The sequence below is a fragment of the Lissotriton vulgaris genome, chromosome 5, assembly GCF_964263255.1.
Source record: "Lissotriton vulgaris chromosome 5, aLisVul1.2, whole genome shotgun sequence".
Lineage (NCBI taxonomy): Eukaryota > Metazoa > Chordata > Amphibia > Caudata > Salamandridae > Lissotriton > Lissotriton vulgaris.
In genome coordinates, this window is record NC_141693.1 from 1,703,087,284 (window position 1) to 1,703,106,969 (window position 19,686).

At 44.5% G+C, this 19,686-nt stretch overlaps 1 protein-coding gene across 1 annotated transcript in view; it reads left to right on the plus strand.

Moving 5' to 3' along the window:
• Positions 1–19,686, plus strand: part of PLCD3 (phospholipase C delta 3) — a 338,775-nt gene that overhangs the window by 209,379 nt on the left and 109,710 nt on the right. The window contains exons 3-4 of the mRNA XM_086923873.1: positions 11,708–11,936; positions 17,857–17,986. Of these exons, the coding sequence (XP_086779999.1) occupies positions 11,708–11,936; positions 17,857–17,986 (359 nt within the window). The remainder of the gene's footprint in view (positions 1–11,707; positions 11,937–17,856; positions 17,987–19,686) is intronic.

Consider the following 19,686-nt stretch of genomic DNA (forward strand, 5'->3'; position numbering starts at 1 on the left):
CTCCATGTCTACTCCTCGGGACTGTGCCATCGCTGGCCCTTCCCTTTGCCTACTAGACGTTTGGAGGGTTGTCCGTCGTGTCCCTTCACCTTTTCTGAATTCGTCGCCTTCCCTTCGTCGCGTGGCTTCTTTGCGCCACATACCGAGACTATCGAGCATAATAGGTGTTGTTTCATTCCTACGAAGGGCTATTTCTACCGTTTCTATTTTGTCAAGATCAAAGGATCCTCTCAGTGGCCACTGACTTTCTCGATCCTTTTTCGTATATTTATGCCACAGCTCACTATAGGCTATAGCGATCAATCCATGCTTCATGAACATGTCCTTATTAGGGGTGCCTTCCAGCGGAGCCGGATGGTTCATCTCTAATAAGCGGTCCGGGTTAAACAGGCTACTAACCAGTGGGGAGAAGACAGGCATGACGGATCACAAATGGATAATAGGCAGCACTACCTATCTTATCACTGCGCGCAAAGACTAGACAGAATATTTCTATTCTACGTTGTTTGCACGTAGTGAATACCTCATGAACCAATCTTGAGCAATCAATGTTAGGTCAAAAATAAAAAATCAATATGGTCAATGGGGAGAATAAGTAGGCTCGCAAAGGTTCGCGTCACCTACCCTTTCACTATCTGCAAAGAGGGGACCTATTTTTCCCTGTTTGCAGACAGAGAATCTCCAGAAAACAATCTATAACAGTTAATCAATGGGGGGAAGGGGCAATTGTTCAGTGGGGGAGAAAGATAGGTCCGACGGGTGCGTACCTATCCTTCGCTGTTTATAAAGGGAGAGCCTGTTGTTTCTCCGTTTGTAGACAGTGAATCTCCAATAAATTAACAAAAAGTAATACTAGTATTTTCTCAACAATTATCAATCACTTTCAATTATCTATCACTTTCGCAATTCGTCGTGTTTACACGACCTTACCCGGACCGCATGGACAGTTTCTTGTCTTCCGAATCCAGCGCCCGATCGTCCTCTTTTCTTCGTACTTCTCGTGGCACTCCTGATGGTTCCCAGTCAGGACCGCAGATCACTCGAGAGAGGTCTGTTCGGAACCAGTGAAGTTCGGATGATCGGCTGTCAGACGAGGGTCTATCGGACAGGGTACCTTCCGATCGTTGCAGTCGTTCACTCTGTCGTCAGGACCTCTCCCACTGGATCCACGAGTCGCTGATGGGCCCCACGTTTGGGACGCCAATTGTAAAAAGGGGTTCCAAAGACAACCAGTAACCAAAGACCCTTTTATGTTGCCCGGCGGTATCGCCTCTATGACCCACCAATATTAATCAATGAAGAAGCAGGCGCTGGAGACTGGAAGGCAGGAAACGAGGATTTTATTCTCTCCGGAGGAGAACACATCAATTCAGACAGCAAGTATCGTCACGAGGTGCTCTAACCACATCTCTGAGGCCTGGCCTCTTATACTAGGGTTTATGACCTTTATTGCACATAACACGTTCTCGCAACACGTTGACAGTTGAAAGAACATCCTCGGAATCTCCCCTTCGGACCCGTTCCCACATACATTTACAGTTGGATTCCCCACCCCGGTCACAACAGGTGATGGTTGCCGCACAGCAGGGCATTCCGCCGATTCACGGAATGCATGGGGTTGATCGGATCTCATAGGGTGGGGGCTTTGATCGGTTCGTGGGTCTTTTGATGGGGAGGGGAAGCTTCCTACTGTACGGGGTAATAAACAGTATCCGCAGGGCCAGGTGGCGGCCTGGGAACAAGGAAGACAAACGGGGACACGGGAAAAAGGGGTTTGCATCAAAAGGATCTGAGGCCATGAAAGGAATGAGGGGAGGTGTCGCGCTGGGAACAGGATGGGATTCTGTGGTGAAGCTGCGCTGAAGGGGGGTTTATGACCCAAGGCATGAGGGAGCGGGGGTTGTCAGTGTGCGGGGGGAATGCTTGCGAGGCTAAGAGAGAGAGAGACGCGCTGGCTATCAGCGAGGGGCAGGGAGGCCATGGTGCTCAAAATGGCTGCCGCTTACGCGCACGAATGGGCTTGAAAAGGGGCAAGATGGCGCCGATAATGTTCACCAAGTTTGTGTTAATTTTCCACAACAGTAGGTTTTCAGTATGCTGGCAGCTTTGAATAGCTCTGCATGCCCCTTAATGTTATTTTATATGATCCTAGTACACTTAGCTACTTACTGTACTGGGTTGCCTATTCCGAGAAATTTTGGTATACATTTATGGTCCTGAGCAGGCATAGATTGATTGGAAGAAATGGGAGAGTTTGATCGGAAGGACTTTGTTAATATCATCCCATCTGATTGTTGTTGTGTTAAGGAGTGGTCATACTATGTAGCTTGTTAGTACCCGCAGTGGTGGACTAAATTAAAGTCCTCTGTTGTTCAGCTACAGGTGGCAAATTTCTTCAGTTATTCCATGCCAATTCCGTTAATGGGTGGGGTAATTGCTGTAGACAGGTCTGTAACAGTACTGGGTGGCAGACATGATCTGTATCCGTTTTGGAGTTTAAGAGTGTCAAGCATTATAAGGGAATTATTATGCAGCCTTTATATACTCAAATCGACTGTCCAACCCCTGTTATGGTGTTAGTATTATTGTGTATCAGAAAGGTTACATTTTGTAGCATATAGTAATCGCATGCATATAGTGATTACTATGTCTAACATGCCATTGAGGCACTTTATGTCGGGCGGCACAGCCCACTTTACACTGGGCAGCACAGCACAGTTTAAAGTGGTTTAACATGGCTTTAAAGCAGTTTATGCCGGGCTCCTAAACCAAGGTTAGAGGGTCTTTTTCAGAGTTGGTTGTTGGTTATTAGGATGAGTCTTGTGTACTTAAGGAAACCAATCCCTACATTTACTCAAATTTCTATGCGGTAAATTACATTAATAGGATTTAGTTGTAATCTTTAGTGAGGGGGGAATATGTGAATTCGTGCAAATGGTTGCCGATATTAATAGATGTTCTACAGTGAGATTAGATAGTGTTAGGTTGCAGTGGTGGTGATCTTTGAAATGATGTGAGGGTAATTTTCAGAAACACAATGTTAGAGATTAAGGCAAACATGCATGTGGCTTAGTAGGCTGTGCTCAGAGAGAGGAGACATGGAGAGCAAGGAAAGGAAGGAGAGGGCCTTTCAAAAAAAAAGGCAGTCAACAATCAAACGTTTACCGCAAGTCCGTTTTTCTTGCAGGGTTTTTAGGAATATTTTACAGACTTTCTGAGATAGCATACGCTTTTAAGATGAAAAATTGTAGCAGGAAACGTTATTTGCATGCAAGTTAGTGCTATATTAGGTACTTTTGCTAGCACCAGAATCAGATCATCGCTTCAGCAAGGAAGGACAGCTGACCTGCATAGGGGTTGGAAGTGTAAAGTAATGGCACTCGCACATATAGTGAAATATCTTGAGTTTAGGCTGCACAAAGAGATTATATACAGGTTAAATAATGCAAAATTGAAAAAGAGATTCTGCAGATGCTGGAGTGGATGCTTAATGATGTTCATCCCCTTAAAGTTGGGTCACAGTGTTAATTAGCAAAGAAATGAGGTGTCCATTATGGATGAACCTGCTTTAGCATGGCACAGGATTTTGGGCGAGGGCAGCCTCCCCAGACCGTGAAGGTGTATTTCCAGAATTCCTATGGCCAGTGTGGGGACCAGACACTGAAATTAGAGAGAAAAAATTCAGCGCCAGGACACCGCCCGGTAACAGCGCGCTTTAAAAATGGTATAAATAAATAAATAAATAAATAAATAAGAATGGAGACAGGACTCCCCTTTAAAATTCAAAGAGGGCCTTGTTAGGAAGGAGCTGCTGATTACTTTTTTTGTCATGAGCCTTCCTAGTTTGGTTAAGTGTGAGAGATTGGACTGCAGTTTTTATTGTTCATGGTGAGGACTTTTCTAGGTAGAGCCTTTTTTTGTACTGGTAGAGTAAGGCTGATGAAAGTCGGATACAGGGATTTCACACTTCATTGTGCCTATGTTGTTTTGCTCCAGATCAGAGACCTCTCCAGTGCTACCTGCTGGGAGAAGTATCACTTCACACAAAGGCTCTGTCTGGAACAGAACCAGAGAATTTGGGGCCAAGACTACATGCACATTTTATATAACCCCACCGAGTTTCACTCTCTCAAGTCATTTACAGGCTGATATTCATGCACAACTTCGAGACATATTCTGTTGTAAATGTGCAATAAAAACACACCTCTTCACTTGGAAAATACCATTAGCCATACAAGAGGGCCATCAGTTGAACTGTCCAGCATGAGCGGATTTTGAAAACAATTGCTATTAAATCGTAGTATTGTTGGAGCGCTTCCAGCTTGTTACCCCTACAGACCAAGATGGGCATTTTATAGCCACATAAAGTGCCATGTTGGAATATCTCAAAACAACACAACATTTTATTAAAACAAGTTAGAAATGTGTTTCTCCCTATTCTATATTTATTTCGAGCATCTTGAACCAGCTAAGATCAATTTTATGTTGGGACATCAGCACGTAACACATGTTAAAATGCAAAACTTGTGGTACTGATAAGGACCGAAATAAAATTAGCTGTAATGTTTTCAGTGGTATAGATACAAATCGAAACAATTGCACCTAGAGGAAAACATGCCCTGATTGTGACACTTTAAAGCCAAGCACAAATGTAATTGTTATACCGCAGCATTACAAGCTGACAAATGTGAACCCAAATACAGTGTTTATGCAAAATCTTAATTTCAGATCATCACAAACTACGGATTGCCGCCCACCAAGTAGATGGCCAAAGTCTTACCTCTGCCAATTCCAGTGTCCCCTTCCTCCAGACTTACCTGTATCTAAGTTGCTTCGAGCACATCGCGGCATACAAGGAAGCACTGTCCGTCTACAGCTGTACAATAACACAATTGTAGAGGTATCTTAGAAAAAACCTAATAGATTGAGGAAAGCACATAATGAAACATATGGCTTGCGGAAAGGTGTACAGACAAGCATTTTTCCTGAGGAAGATAAAGTATTGAGGAAGGGATACCACAGAATATGTTAGTTAGGAGGTGGTGCGCAATGGACAAGATAATTTGTGAAGTCAATTAATGGAGCCAGGGTTGGTGGGAGGCTTATAATAGAAGAGTTATCTTCGGGAGATGCATTATTGAACCGAAGAGGGGTGAGTTCATATATTGAATAGATAGCTTGGGGTACATTATTGACTAGTTAGCATGGAGAGGCAGCTTCATTAAACAAATAACTTAGGAGGCACACTATTGAAGAGTAAGATAGATTTGGAGAGGTCTATATTGAACAGAGAGCCTACATGTGCTTTGTTCAGCAGATAGATTGGAAGGCACATTATTGAACAGTTACCTTGAGAGCCGCAGTACTCAATAAATAGCTTGAGGAGGTATAATACTGATTGGTAGGCACATTATTGAACAGATAAGTTGGGGAGGCACATTATTGAATAGTTTGCTTGGGCAGGCAGCATTATTGAACAGATATCTTAGGGGTACATTATTGAAGAGATAACTTGGAAAGGGTATATTATTGCACAGATATCTTTGTAGAAGTATGGTATTGAACAGATTGCCTAGACTTGCTTTACTGAACAAAAAGCTTGGAAGGCACAATATTGAACCTATAGCCTAGAGGGGCTTAATGGAACAGATAGCTTAGGGTGCACATATTGCACTGATAGAATCGGGAGATACGCTGTTGGATAGATTGTGGTGACAGCATTAGTGAAGAGATACCTTTGAAGGAACCTTATTGAAGAGTTATCTTGGGAAGGGTGCATTATTGAGCGGATAGCTAGAGTCATAATGAGGAACAGATAGCTTAGAGTAGGCATACTGTTGAACAGATAGGGTGTGTAGGTACCCCATGGATCACTCCCAGCCTTCCACTGGTTCCCCTCTGTCCAGTATGCCCCGTCCAGCCTGTCAAATGGTTTGCTTGAGCTTGGAGAGTTCCTTTCTGGCTGCGGGCACAGAGAGCTCAGCGGAAGCTTAACCAGGCTTAAACATAAACCACAAGAGAAATCAGAGTCTGGGTTTAAATGATCTTCAATTATTCATTTAATTTGAATGTAGCTCGCTTCTGGGAGAAATACCTGCATGTCTGAAAGCGCTATTGAGATAGGTTTTAAAAACCAGAATAATGTTCAGCTTTCTAGTGCATTTCCTGGAAGTCTAGCATTTTAAGAGCAAACATTTGTACTACAGACCAGGAGTGGCCTTTAAATATGCGTTGACTTTCCAGTTCTGTGGCAGAAGTGCGGCAGTGTATGAGACCATTAAAAGAGTGTGCCGCTCACTTGCACCCGTAATCCTGCATTGTCTGAAAACCTAGCTGTGCAAAGAGCAAGCAAACACAGCCCCATTCAGTGCCAGGTTTACCCAATACAAACAGCAATAGATAGCAGGCTTTTCATAGCTGTTTTTTATTAAAAGACACGCAACCAAGGTATCTGGTACACTCAGGAGAGGCCCTGTACATAGAAACGGGCACCATAGACTCCATGGACATCATACAGGTATTGTGTGGGCGAACGGCGAGGGTAAACGCGAGGGAGCCCCTCCAGCACTCATTCCTATTGTTCAGACGCCTCGCGCCACCGTTAGACCCTTGTTTACCCAGCGGGCTCGGTGTTTGCTGGGCCTCCTCACCGGAGCGTCACTGCGTCAGGCGTCGTGGCGGGACAGGCCCGCGTGCCATTGTTTTTTGGGCGCGTGGGTTTCCGAGGAAGGAGGCTATTTGTGAAATACCGCTTATATTTTGTGCAAGGCTCTGTCAGAGATGTATTTACTCATTCCAGCATGCTAGAACAAGCCTGCTACTCTTTTCATTTATACACCTCTGCTCCCACAGGAGCAAACCAACACCTCTAATCAGTACCTGAGCCCACGCAGAAAACATTTCCAACACAGCCGGGAACCTGAACTGCCTAGTGTAGCAGAACCGCCGCCACGCCGTGCTTCGAAGAATCAGCGTGAACTTTGGAAAGAACGTAGGGATATAGGTTCCCTGCAGTTAGATAAGAATGCTACACTGTTACCGGGCGAAATTTGCTCTTTAGGATGAAGACATTGGGGCATATTACCAAGGGCATTATCGCCGCATTAGCGGGACTTTTTCCCGCTAATGCGGCGATAATTTTATCGCCCTATTACCAAGCTGTCGCTAACACCAGTTAGCGACAGCTGGTAGGCGATAGCGGGCATTTAGGGGCCCACTTTGCATGTCAGCGATAAATATCGCTAATGACATGCAAAGTGGGCGTGCCAAGATGTTAGCGACTGAAAACAGTCGCTAACATCTCTAACTCCTATTAACAACTTTTGGAAATATTCGCGCTAAGCGCGAATATCTCTAAAAGCTAACGCCTGCTAAAAGCAGTTCTTAGCCATGTTATCCAATGGAAGATGGATTACATGGCTAAGAGCATTGTCACGATTATGCATGAATATCGCTCATTTTTCAGCGATATTCATGCATTTCGCAGGATTTTTACCGCTTCTGAGATAAACCTTGATAATATCAAGGTAACTCAGCGGTAAAAATCCTCGGTGCTCGGCGATATTATTTTCCCGCTAACCAAGCAATAGCGATATTTATCGCTATTGCTTGGTAATATGCCCCATTGTTTTAATTTGATTGTAGGTAAGCTGCAGTTCGCGCTCTCTCTCTCTCTCTCTCTCTCTCTCTCTCTCTCTCTCTATATATATATATATATATATATATATATATATATATATATATATATATATTTATATATATATTTATATATATATACACACACACAAATATAGGGGCATATAATCAAGGGGGTTTATCTCCGCTTTTTTGGCTTTAAAAGCCAAGAAAGCGGAGATAAAATTATCTCCCTATTACCTAGCTGTCGCTAACACCAGTTAGTGACAGCTAGTAGGAGATAGCGACCATCTTGGGCCCCGCTTTGCATGTCAGTGATATTTATCACTAATGACATGCACAGTGGGCGTGCCAAGATGTTAGCGACACTGGAAACAGTCGCTAACATCGCTATCTCCAAAAGCTAACACCTGCCCCATAGCAGTTCTTAGCCATGTTATCCAATGGTAGGTGGATAACATGGCTAAGAGCATTAGGTCGGTAATGCATGAATATCGCTGACTTTTCAGCGATATTCATGCATTTCGGCCGATTTTTATTGCTTAGGAGATAAACCTTCATAATAGCAAGGTTCCTACGCGATGAAAATTGCCGCAGCTCGGCGATAAAAATATTGCCGCTAAACCAACATAGCGATAATTATCGCTAGTTGTTGGTAATATGCCCCATAATGTACATACATCTCTCTCTCTCTCCCTCTCTCTCTCTCTATATATATATATATATATATAAATATATATTTATATATAGAGATATGTATATTGTATTATATTTATTTACATATATATAGAGAGAGATCTCTCTCTCTCTATATATATATAGAAAGAGAGATCTCTCTCAATCGCACTCTCTCTCTCTCTCTCTATATATATATATATATATATATATATATATATATATGGTGATCAAGGCCATTTTATCGGGCAAAACGCGTCATGACTGAAAGAGGAGAGAAAATACATTTTAATAACACAAGCAAGAGAAGTTTGTGCATTCTTTCTAGCCGTCACAGAGGTTGAGTGCTACACAATTGGATCAGATATATACATATGTATATATATATATATATATATATATATATACATATATATATATATATATATATACATATATATATATATATATATATATATATATATATATATATATATGTATATATATATATATATATATACATTAATTAATTGTGGGTTTGTAATGCGCTAGAATCGACTCCTGAAGGAGTATCTCTGCGCAGTAGATCGCTGAGGAACCCGTCCTGGCTTTCCCTGTGAGATGGTCCCTACTGGGTATCTCCAAGGTGAAACCAGGCATCCCCGGCGTATGTGGGGGGCCGTTGTGGAGATGAAGCAAGCTAATGCCCAGAGTTGCCGAGTGTGATCCCTGGTTAGAGTAGGCACCGAGGTGAGAATTATCGAGTCTGCTGACCCTGGTCCACGACCCTGCCGCGTCAGGAATTGAACCCTGGTCCCGGGCCGTCCTCTGCTCTCGGGTGTGCCGCCTCTAACCAGTGAGCCACAACACTCCAAGGGGGGACAGCTTCGAAGGGGGTCCAGATAGGTGCACCCCGGTGGGGTTTAGGCAGAGCCACCTGTTGGTCTGTGGCTGGCACGGGTTATTGTCTCCCTTTTTGGGTTTGTCTAATCGTAGAAGTTGCTTGGTTTAATGCAATCAATTAATTCGTGAGGATGCTCAAATTTGATTCAATCCACTCTCATGGCACAGGTTCAGGCAATTCAAGGCCCGGATGTGTTCTTTCAAATGGTTGCAATGAATACAAGGATCGCTCAGAAGCTGCAATTTCTTCTAGCTCCATCTGCACTCGATGTGAAAAGCATCCTCACAAATGAATTGATTGCATTAAATCGAGCAACTTCCACGATTAAAGACACACCCAACAAAGGAGACAGTACCCCGTGCCAGCCACAGACCAACCAGTGGCTCTGCCTAAACCCCAGCGGGGTGCGCCTATCTGGGCCCCCTTCGAGTCTGTCTGCCTGCCCCCCTTTTCCCAGTCCTGAGGAAGACCCGCACTGACCCTTTAAGAGGGCTTATCCAGGGTTGAAACGTCGACACTCGAATCCTTTGGACCAGCTTTAAGGACTCTGTGAGAAGACCAACGGATGTGGTCCTCAGAAGTTCCTAAAAACCTTGTACTACTGGCCATTTTCCCCTCCTCCTTTCCCCTCCCTGTCCCCTTTTAAACACCACTGTATATTTGACACCTTCACAAATATCACTGAGCACTGAATGTCACCTTTCTTCACATTTGATGCGCCAATTTGTACTTTGTACAGCCCTTCCATAATTGAAATCAGGGTAATTATGAATGAAAATAATTTATAAAAGTGTTTTGATTTACCCCAGATGGTTTGGATTTACATTCTTTTTTCCTAGATGAACTCACTTCAAAATGTATATGTTCTTTCTTCTTTGATGAAATCGCTTCAAAATATATATATTGTTTAGTATTCAGAACAACTTAAAGAAATAGTACATACCCGACAGAACCATTTGTATGCTTTCTACTTACGCCCAGGTTCTGAGGGATACTGGGTTACCCCATTGTGACTTACTGATTTTGAAAGCTCAGCGCCCCACCTCCCAGAGCTTAATTGCAGCCATAGAGAAGCTTCAAAGGAGAAAAGGAAGGAGGGGTAAGATCGAAAGAGAGCGATCAGAAAGGTAAAGGAGAGAAAGAATCAATGGAAAGAGAGAGGTTGTGCAAGGAGAAGTGGGAGCAGGGTTGGTTTGATCATTTTTCGCCAGGGCTGCTTCGGTTCCCCGGTCCTGCACTGTACAGATGGCAGGTTGTAGGGAAGGGCCGCGGGGGGTCCATTAAGGGACATGGCTTCGAAAGTACAACCATGCGCAGAGCATTCGGTGGCATTGATATTTTGCTATTTTGTCATATCATTGTTGTGTGTGTAAACATTTTTCCCAATTGGAATCAGATTAACACCAGAATACAGCAATTAGCATCTGAGAGATTAACAGTTAACCTTTCCAAATGGTTTACCTCCGTATGGTACTGCCTGTGGTGCAGTAGTTTTTTACCCATCTGAGCTGGAACAATTTTTTCTTTTGTCGAAATCCGAAAATTATGCAACAGATGGTGGATAATGTGGGAAGTGTGGTAAATCCTTTGTGATGCTAAAATGCAGTGCCCAAAGAAAAACCCATTTCCCAATGGACCTGATAAAGTGCAAGAAATACACTGTGCCCACCAGCGCCAGCAACTTTCTCATTTAAATAGAGTCAGTTGTAGCAGTGTATCAGACACTCACACAGTAACTTATGCGCCACACTGTGGTCAACAAATCAGCCTGCCTCTTCCATTCTCCAAATCCTTTGTCCGTTGCTGAATCTTTGGCTGATTTTGGAACCCGCCAGTCGTAGGTCATTATGTGACTTGTGCTTTTTACAGAATCATTTAACATTTTTAGGTAGCTTGCAAAATCTAAATTGGGTTTTATATTCCATTGTTGGTTCCTATGCAATAGGCTATTAACAGTCGGTTCCTAACCCAAAACTCTTATGTAGATTACAGAAAGCATAGTTAACACCTCCTTATCTGCAGGACTCCTTGCCCTGTAATGCATTTAAATGCATTTAACTTACAGATTGCTGAAAATTTTGACATTTTAGTTCTGTTAAAGTTCTGATAATTGAGCCCCAAATCCAAAGTTGAAGTGGTTTACCCCAGAACTTTCATAGAGAAAATGCAAATACAAAAGTTAGAGGCGGTATTGTAGGACTCTGCTCTTTATATATGTATATGTTGCACATATATATACATGCACATGTAGGTTTAACTTCCATAGTAATGTCACGTTTCTGGAGCTGTTGACGTCTACCGCTCTAATACCACTTCGTCCTTTAACAGGCTTTTGAGTAACTTGTGTTCCCTTTTATTGAGTATACATGTTTATGAGTGGTGAGATGTAAGACAATACAACAGTTTTAGGTCAAATTTACATAGTAAGAATGTTTATATTGAAAGGTTGAGGCACATGTACAAAAGACTACATATGTTGGCCTCACATCTATGCTTTCGTTCATCTCTTTGCAGTTTCAGTGATGCATATTGAAGGCGTCCGGGAGGGACACCAGTCCGAGGGGCTGCAGAAGTATGGTCACACCTTCCCTGAGAAGCAATGCCTCACCATCTCCTTTAAGGGCAAGCGCCGGAACCTGGACCTCGCTGCTCCAACAGAGATGGAGGCCCAGCAATGGGTCCGTGGCCTGAACAAACTGATAACGCGAGTGGAGGCCATGAGCCAACGGGAGAAACTCGACCAATATCCTTTGCACTGTTTGCAGCTATGGCGCCTGTACGCAGCACCATGCTGCGTAAGGCGTGGATGGGCCCATTAGTGTTATACCTCATTAATTTATGGCCCAGTAGAGTTGTTAAAGTAGCTTTCTCAATTCCCTCGCTCCCAAGAAGGAGACCAACTCCTATTTATGTAGTTGACAAATGGCACTTTAGCGCCACTAGGGAAAAACTGTTGGAACAGTATTGCAATAAATAGACTTTTGGGCAAGAAGTAGGTGGGTACGTCACCTATCCCTACTCTGCCAAAAGAGTGCCTCAGTAGCCCTTTATGCACAGTAAAGCATCCATTCAGTGTAATGGTGGCATATTGATTGTTTTTTTGGCATTATCCCTTCTTCTGTGGAGAGAGCTGTGACCAGAAGTGATGTTCTGACCGGCACAATGCAGGATGGTGCTTGCTAGCTGATGCTACAGCATGCTTCTTGGGATATAAGGGGACATATTTGCATGTTCGTAGCTACCCAGGTCCTGAAGACCCTGGGTGCCCCCCCCTACAGCCTCTCCATACATCCGCCATCTTATACCTATTGTACAGTGCCTCGTAAGCCTTGCCCCCTCCCTTTGGTATCGCTTTGTTCGCCCTCCCTCAAGGGCTCATCCAAGTGGTATCTTCCTAACCTCTGAAAGTGACCCGTTCAGGTTGATCATCCCCCAGATATTGCAGACTCATCTTCTGTCCATGATGTTTCCCATGATGACTGCACTGTGCGTGTGTGGTATTAAGAACTCTGACCATCACCCCCGCAATATGACTTGCTTTGTGTGTTTGTGCAGCTGAAGGGATTGTTCAGTGGAGAATCAAAAGCCCTGTGAACTTCAAAGCAAGGATCTGATCCCAGAGACGATCCCACCCTAGAGAGAGGTGAGGGAGCGTCACCCAGGCACTGGGTGGTCCTGCATGCTTCATAGCCAGGTTATGCAAGGCTGGACCAAGCCTTGATGCAAGAACAGCTCAGGGTGCGGATGTTTTCAAGGCTGGACTTCAATTGTTTTAGAGCCAAAAAATGTGCTGATGTGCTGTCACACCCTCTCACCCCCTGCTATCTTGAAAGGCTCCAAGTTTGCATGTTTACTCTGCATTAAGTATCACTAAAGAGCCTTTGTTCTCAGGTCCCACGTTTGACATTGACATTAATAAAACTTTCATAAGTCCGGTTATGATTATTTACATGCTAAAATAGAGCTCATTTTTACTTATTCTGCATTAAAAAAATTGGCAGTTCCAAGTGCAAGTTTTTCAGTGTTGTATTCATGACAAATAATATGAAAGGCCAATGATATCCATGTTTCTTCAGTCATCATGTATATAAACAAACCCAATGCATTTCAGTACATATATAACATCTTCGGGGATATCTATGAATAAAGATTACAAATAAGATCCTGAAAGCAGCTATTCATGTTAAATCCAAGCTCATAGTTTTATCCCATCACTAAATTTACAGATTTTTTCTTGGCATGGGATCCACATCCTCCATGTAGTATCGCCAAATTAGCAAACAAACCAAGGTGCTGTCTCTCATAAAGTGAGACAATATTTTTTTCAGAGACGCTGTTTTTTCAAAGATTCAAAATTGTCTACTCTGTCCATGTGGTACATCCATGAAAAGTAAGACTATGTTTAATATAGATTACTAATCCCTTTTCTATTTGTATTATTTATATGCCAAATCAAGTACGGCACTAAATATGTTTACAAGACACAATCATATTGTAATACCAATATATTACTATGAACAGAATTAAAAGAAAGAATAAGGAGGTGTCAGAATGTAAAGAGGGATGCTTCCCAAGTCCGCGGCCTAATTTACTTTGCACAGGATTCAACTGTGTGGTCCTCTGTAGTAGGCCAGGTAGCTGATTTTAGGGCTAAGTACACATTCTGCCTCAGATGCCAGCTGGCTGAGTGCAGCAGGTGCCCCTTCCCCAAGTTCCATAAAAGCCTTTGTGTGCCAAAGTCTGTCCTTTGATGGAATATATGGAATGCAACTCCTAAAGTATGCTCTTCAGCCATACCACAGCAAAACACCTATGTTGCTGTGATTTTACAAACAAGTAGGGAGGGGTGAAGAGCAACACAGCACATGTGAAGTATTTCAGGGAGAGAGCAGCAAACAAGGGAGAGAACTATAAAAGACACGCGCTGTCATAGTGCACTAAATGAAAAAGAAAACATAGTTCCCTACATGTGAGCAGAGGAAGGATACAAGTCAGCCAATCAAAAGGACCATAAGGAGTTTATACTTCAGAGTAGGAACAAACACAAGAAGAGGACGGAAAACAGTTGAATAAGAAGCAATCAAATGAGATTGACAATAAAGCTGCAGTTACCAGAGTGTCTTCCTGGCTCCTCCAAGCTGGGTAAGTTATTTGGTCCCTCCCATGATGGGTGGGGGTGGGGGGAGAGTGCAAAAGTCCTGATGCTACTCCTCAGTTACAGTACAGGGCCCTAGTAGTCAGCATAGTGGCCTCTCTCCTCCGGTGACAATCCTGCCCAGGTCACACTTCTTGCTTAGTCTCAGTGGCCTACTCTGGCAATAAGGATCAACGTCTCTCCACTGCACACAGGCTCCGACCCAAACGACACAGCAGATTTCTTCTCAGTGGCCCCTCCTGGCATACCTGGTCTCCGGAACACCTCTGCAAATGAACTATGTCTCCTCCGGTGATAATCCTGACCAGGTCACAATTCATGCTTAGTCCCGGTGGCCTACTCTGGCAATAAGGATCAACGTCTCTTCACTGCACACAGGCTCCGACCCAACGACACAGCAGATTTCTTCTCAGTGGCCCCTCCTGGCATACCTGGTCTCCGGAACACCTCTGCAAATGAACTATGTCTCCTCCGGTGATAATCCTGACCAGGTCACAATTCATGCTTAGTCCCGGTGGCCTACTCTGGCAATAAGGATCAACGTCTCTTCACTGCACACAGGCTCCGACCCAACGACACAGCAGATTTCTTCACAGTGGCCCCTCCTGGCATACCTGGTCTACGGCTCGCCAGGTCTCCGGCTCACCTCTGCAAATGGCTAAGGCCCACTCAGCATGGCAGTCTTTTCATGGTGGCCCCTCCTGACATATTGGCTTGTAGGCTTTCCACGGCCCACAAACTACCGTCCACTCGGTAACGTAATCTCTTCATAGCAGCCCCTTCCTGGCATACTGGGTCTCCAGTTCCTCAGTGCACACAGGGGATAACCTGTTCAGTTCAGCAACAATCACAAATCACTTCATAGCTGTCCTCCACTGGCAAAAGCGGGTTGCCAACTTTCCCTGCATTTGGGCAATGACTTGATCAGTGCAGCAGCTAATTCGTCATACCTCGCTAAGGAATCAACTCAACAGGATTCTCCACTGGCCCTCGCTTCCTCCAAAGCTCTCCTCTCCCTCACTGGACACTATCGTTATTGGTAAGTAGGCAGGCGCTGGTGCTCCAGTGTCCAGGGCAGGTGGTCTTGAATTCTCTGGTTGATATCTTCTCACCCAGCTGGAAAACTAGCAGACCGTGGCCATCAGTCCTGGTCACAGGCAGATGTCTTGCAGAGCTTCTCCTGCCCACACAGCGCGACTGACTGCTTGGCTGTTAAAAATGTTTAGGGTATCAAGTTCCGCTTCTTATAGTCTTTTGAAGTGCCAACTGCTCTGCCCTCTTTTCCTCAAGTAAGCAGCCTGTCGCAGCAGCAGTGACTCCAAAGCTGGTAGCTCCACAGCGCAGGCTATGGGAGTGATGAGGAACTCACACCTGGATGTCAGCCATAGTGATATGTGTATCAAAAGGTTAGCCTGGGGCCTCAGCCCTACTATTTATGACTCTTTTATCATCCCCAACTCCTACCTGAGATGTGTCCGGACTCCTTCCTTGTGACATCTCTCTGAATAAAAGAGCATCCTTTGAAGTATACCAGGGGAGCCTGGCCAACACTCTCTCCAGTGTGTCCCACCCAGCCTACAAGAATGCAGAAATCCATGAATATGTCTAGGGGGATTCCTTTATCTCCTTTCCTCATGCTTGAAGCACAAAATGGAACCCAGCCATGTATTGTAACACTCACAGGTACACATACACCCAGCACATACATATAACATGCATGCACTGCACAGTACTGCATTAGCCCTGTATTGTACTGTTCTCAGGCACCCATACACCCAGCACATGTATATCACACATGCACTGTGCTGCACTTCACACCAAACCGATGTAGGCCAAGGGTGAATTCAGCACACAGCAGCTGAACTTTAAATGAGTGGGCCTGTAGGCCTCACTATAGTTAGACAGGTAAAAAGGAACTGTTGACTTCTATTGATCACCACACAGTGTGCTTTCACCACTGTCCTTGTGCTGCGTAACTCATGGTAAAGGCCGTAGCCTTTCACCACTATGAGGGTAGCGCTTTGGACACCCCTCCCGGTCAAACAATATGTCAGTCCCTGAAAGAAGCCTATGTTATGGCGCACACGCATGACCTGTGTTCGCCTATTACAATAAAAATCAGCATTAGGGATCCAGACATTAATACAGTTGGGGCACTCAGGGCAAGGGTATACATCCATTACAATGCAGAGGACTTTTACATCCCCACTGCTACCAACCTAGGAGGGTAAGTTCAGGATCATAGGTAGGACCCTGGCGTACCACAGATAGTGAGTAGGACCTTCCCACAGACTTTGGCCCATGGCCAATGCTAAAGTCCCAATGTCCTCCTGACAACCATTCTTGGCTGAGAATAACATATAGGTGAACCCAGGTGGAGATGTACTTATTAGTTGTTGACTTACCCTTTTTAGAGCTACCTCCCAGAGTAGGTGTATAACACCTCTGTGTATAGTACCCCAGGAAAGGAGGAGGTGTGCCCCTTCCCATAGTGAAGGAGAGGTTGAACCAGTGCTTAATTTGCATGAAAATAAGAGCCAGGGTCTTTCTTAGGAGATCACTGCAGCTTGCACCTTCCATGGCCCTTGCCAGCGCTGCAAATGCCAGACCAGCACAACTACTAACCATCACACGCCTACGTGTGACAATTTGGCAATTTCAGACTACCTAAATCTATAAGAAAGACCTGAGCATCAGTTATTATACAATTTTAATGTATATTAAATTAAAACCTCTGAGAGAGAGAGTGTGCGTGTGTGTGTGTGTGTTGTCTCAAATTAGACAAGTAGCGCCACCATGTGGTGTACTGTCATAAGTGCCGCCTTTGTAAATTAAGTGCCGGTGCCAAACGCTGGAAACCACATTCTCAAACTAAGCACTGGATGGAGCGTTACCTCAACATGAGTTTGAGTCAACCACATGAGTGGAGAGAATGTATATGTGGGAAGCATGACTGAGTGTGGATTTAGCAGGCCTCCTAGAGAGTTATGTTTGTGTACAGTTGTGAGTTTGCCCTGCTGTGACAGGCACTTGTTAATTAGCCTCTAGAGTATCACACCCACCAGGTGTGTATGTCGGATTTCTTCATCTTTAAGGGATAAACATGCCCCCGAACCATCCTGTGACTGTAACAGAAATGCGTTGTGTCCTTTTGGAACAAGATGCACATAGAACTAAAATGTCAGCTATGCCAAATACAGGTCAGAACTCACCTGCCTCACACATAGAGAGGTATGCAGACAAGGAGGTACATAGCCCCAGGACTGTATCAATCCTGCATATGATCATTCCATTTTCTTATACATTTATCTATGTCTATAGACCATGAGCAGCTATTATTTCCATCTGAAGCTATCTGAGCAGAGGTCACCCCAGAAAGGTGCCTCAAGCATTCATTGTGATGCCTTGTACAATTTCTGTGCTCTACGCTTGGTGAGGTGGTAGGTGCAAGGTCCAGTGCAAGAAGACAGTGTGGCTGGTATGTTCGTTTTCCTTATCTCCTCTGCATTTGGATCAGGGACTACCTGCATCAGGCTGATGAAAACAAGGACAACAAGATGAGCTTCAAGGAGATCAAGAACATGCTTAAGATGATCAACATTGACATGGACGATGACTATGCCTTCCGCCTCTTCAAGGTACCTGTTCTCCCGGTCTTCTGTCCTATCTCCCTGCCTTCATCCTACCCTCCTGCGTTACCTCTTCTCCCTGCCTTTCCTGAATCCTTCAAACCTTCATAGCACTTCTTCTTGCAACATTGCTTGAGCCCTTAAAACCTTCCACTTCTATAAGGCACCTGTACTGTGTGCATTCACTGGATTCTGCGCACCTTCACCCATCTATGATACCACTTTTCTTCTCCTACCACTTTTCTGTGATAACTGCTTTCTCTCCATTCTTGAATTCTTGCACACTTTTCACACCTCTTTGAAGTCTGCTTTCGTATATTTGCCCATTCCTCCTGCTTTCGGGTCAACCTTTGTCCATTTCTAAATTTCTCATGAATATTTGTAATTGCCACCCATACAGTGCCTAATTTGTAGGAAAAAAACGTGCTCGGTCCAAGTTTTGCTAAAAAGCATGCGGTTGGTGCTGTCGAAGGGCAGGGTGCCAAATACCAAGGCTGCTTTGCTGTTTTGATTCCTTTTTAATCTACCACAAGACACTATCTGCCTCTTTATCTCACTCTCGCAGCTTCTTTTTCATCTCAGTTTCTTCCTTTGTCACTGTTTTTCCGTCTTTCCAATTTCTCCTCCATTCAGTGTTTTTCTCTCTTATGCTCTGTAAAAAAGTTTTTGGAGGAAAAATAAGTGCGAGTCTCCAAAAATGAATGCTGGTGGGCCCCACCTACGAGCACCGGCTCAAACTAAGCACTGCGCCCATCAGATTTTAAAGGCGCCCACTATCCTCTTCACACTCTTGAAGATATCTCCTCTCCACCTCCCTCTCGGCCAATCCACCTTCCTAAGTCTCTTGATTGACACCTGTTTTCCACCTACCTCTGATCCTCCGCTTCAAGGGGCCTGCGCTCCACCTACCATCTTCTATTCATGCCTCTTGAAGGCTCCTGCTCCCCAACAGCCTCCAGTCGCCCTCTTCAAGATGCCTGCTCTCCACCTACCACCCACCTTCAAGCTACCTCGAATCCTTCCATCAAGGCAGCCCCCCTCTACCTACCTCTAATCCTTCCCAACCAAGAACTCGCCTTCCACTTAACCCTAATTCATCCCATCAATGCTGCTGCTCTCCACCAGCCTCTTCAAGGCGCCTGTCTGCACCTGCCTCTAGTCCTCCTCTGCAAGGGGCCTGTGCTCCACCTACCTTCAATCATCTATTCATGCCTCTTGACGGCTCCTGCTCCCCACCAGCGTCCTCAAGGCGCCTGTCTCCACCTGCCTCTAATCCTCCTCTTCAAGGCGCCGCCCCTGCTGCTAATTATTTTGCTTCAAGGGACCTGCTGTGTACCAGCCTTTAATCCTTCGCTTCAAGGCGCCTGCTCTCTCCATACAGCCTCTAATCGTGCCTTCAGGACGCCCGCCTCCGCGACCACTTAACCTTTGCTTCAAGGGATAGGACTATTTTCAAGTGCCTATGTACACGTCTGTGCTGTGAGATTTCATCTCACTGCACGGATTTAATCCAATCTGATCATATTTTACTTCAAAGCATTATAAATGTGTGGTGAAATGTTTAATTTAGGATTTGCTTCAAGGCACTCGTTCACCGCTGCCTTTGCTTTTGTCTCTTAGAGGCACATACCTTTATATACCTGCCTTGCTCTTCTTCAAAGTTTCTTCTCCTCTGCTAATGTTTCCATAAATAGTTTCAATACTTTTGT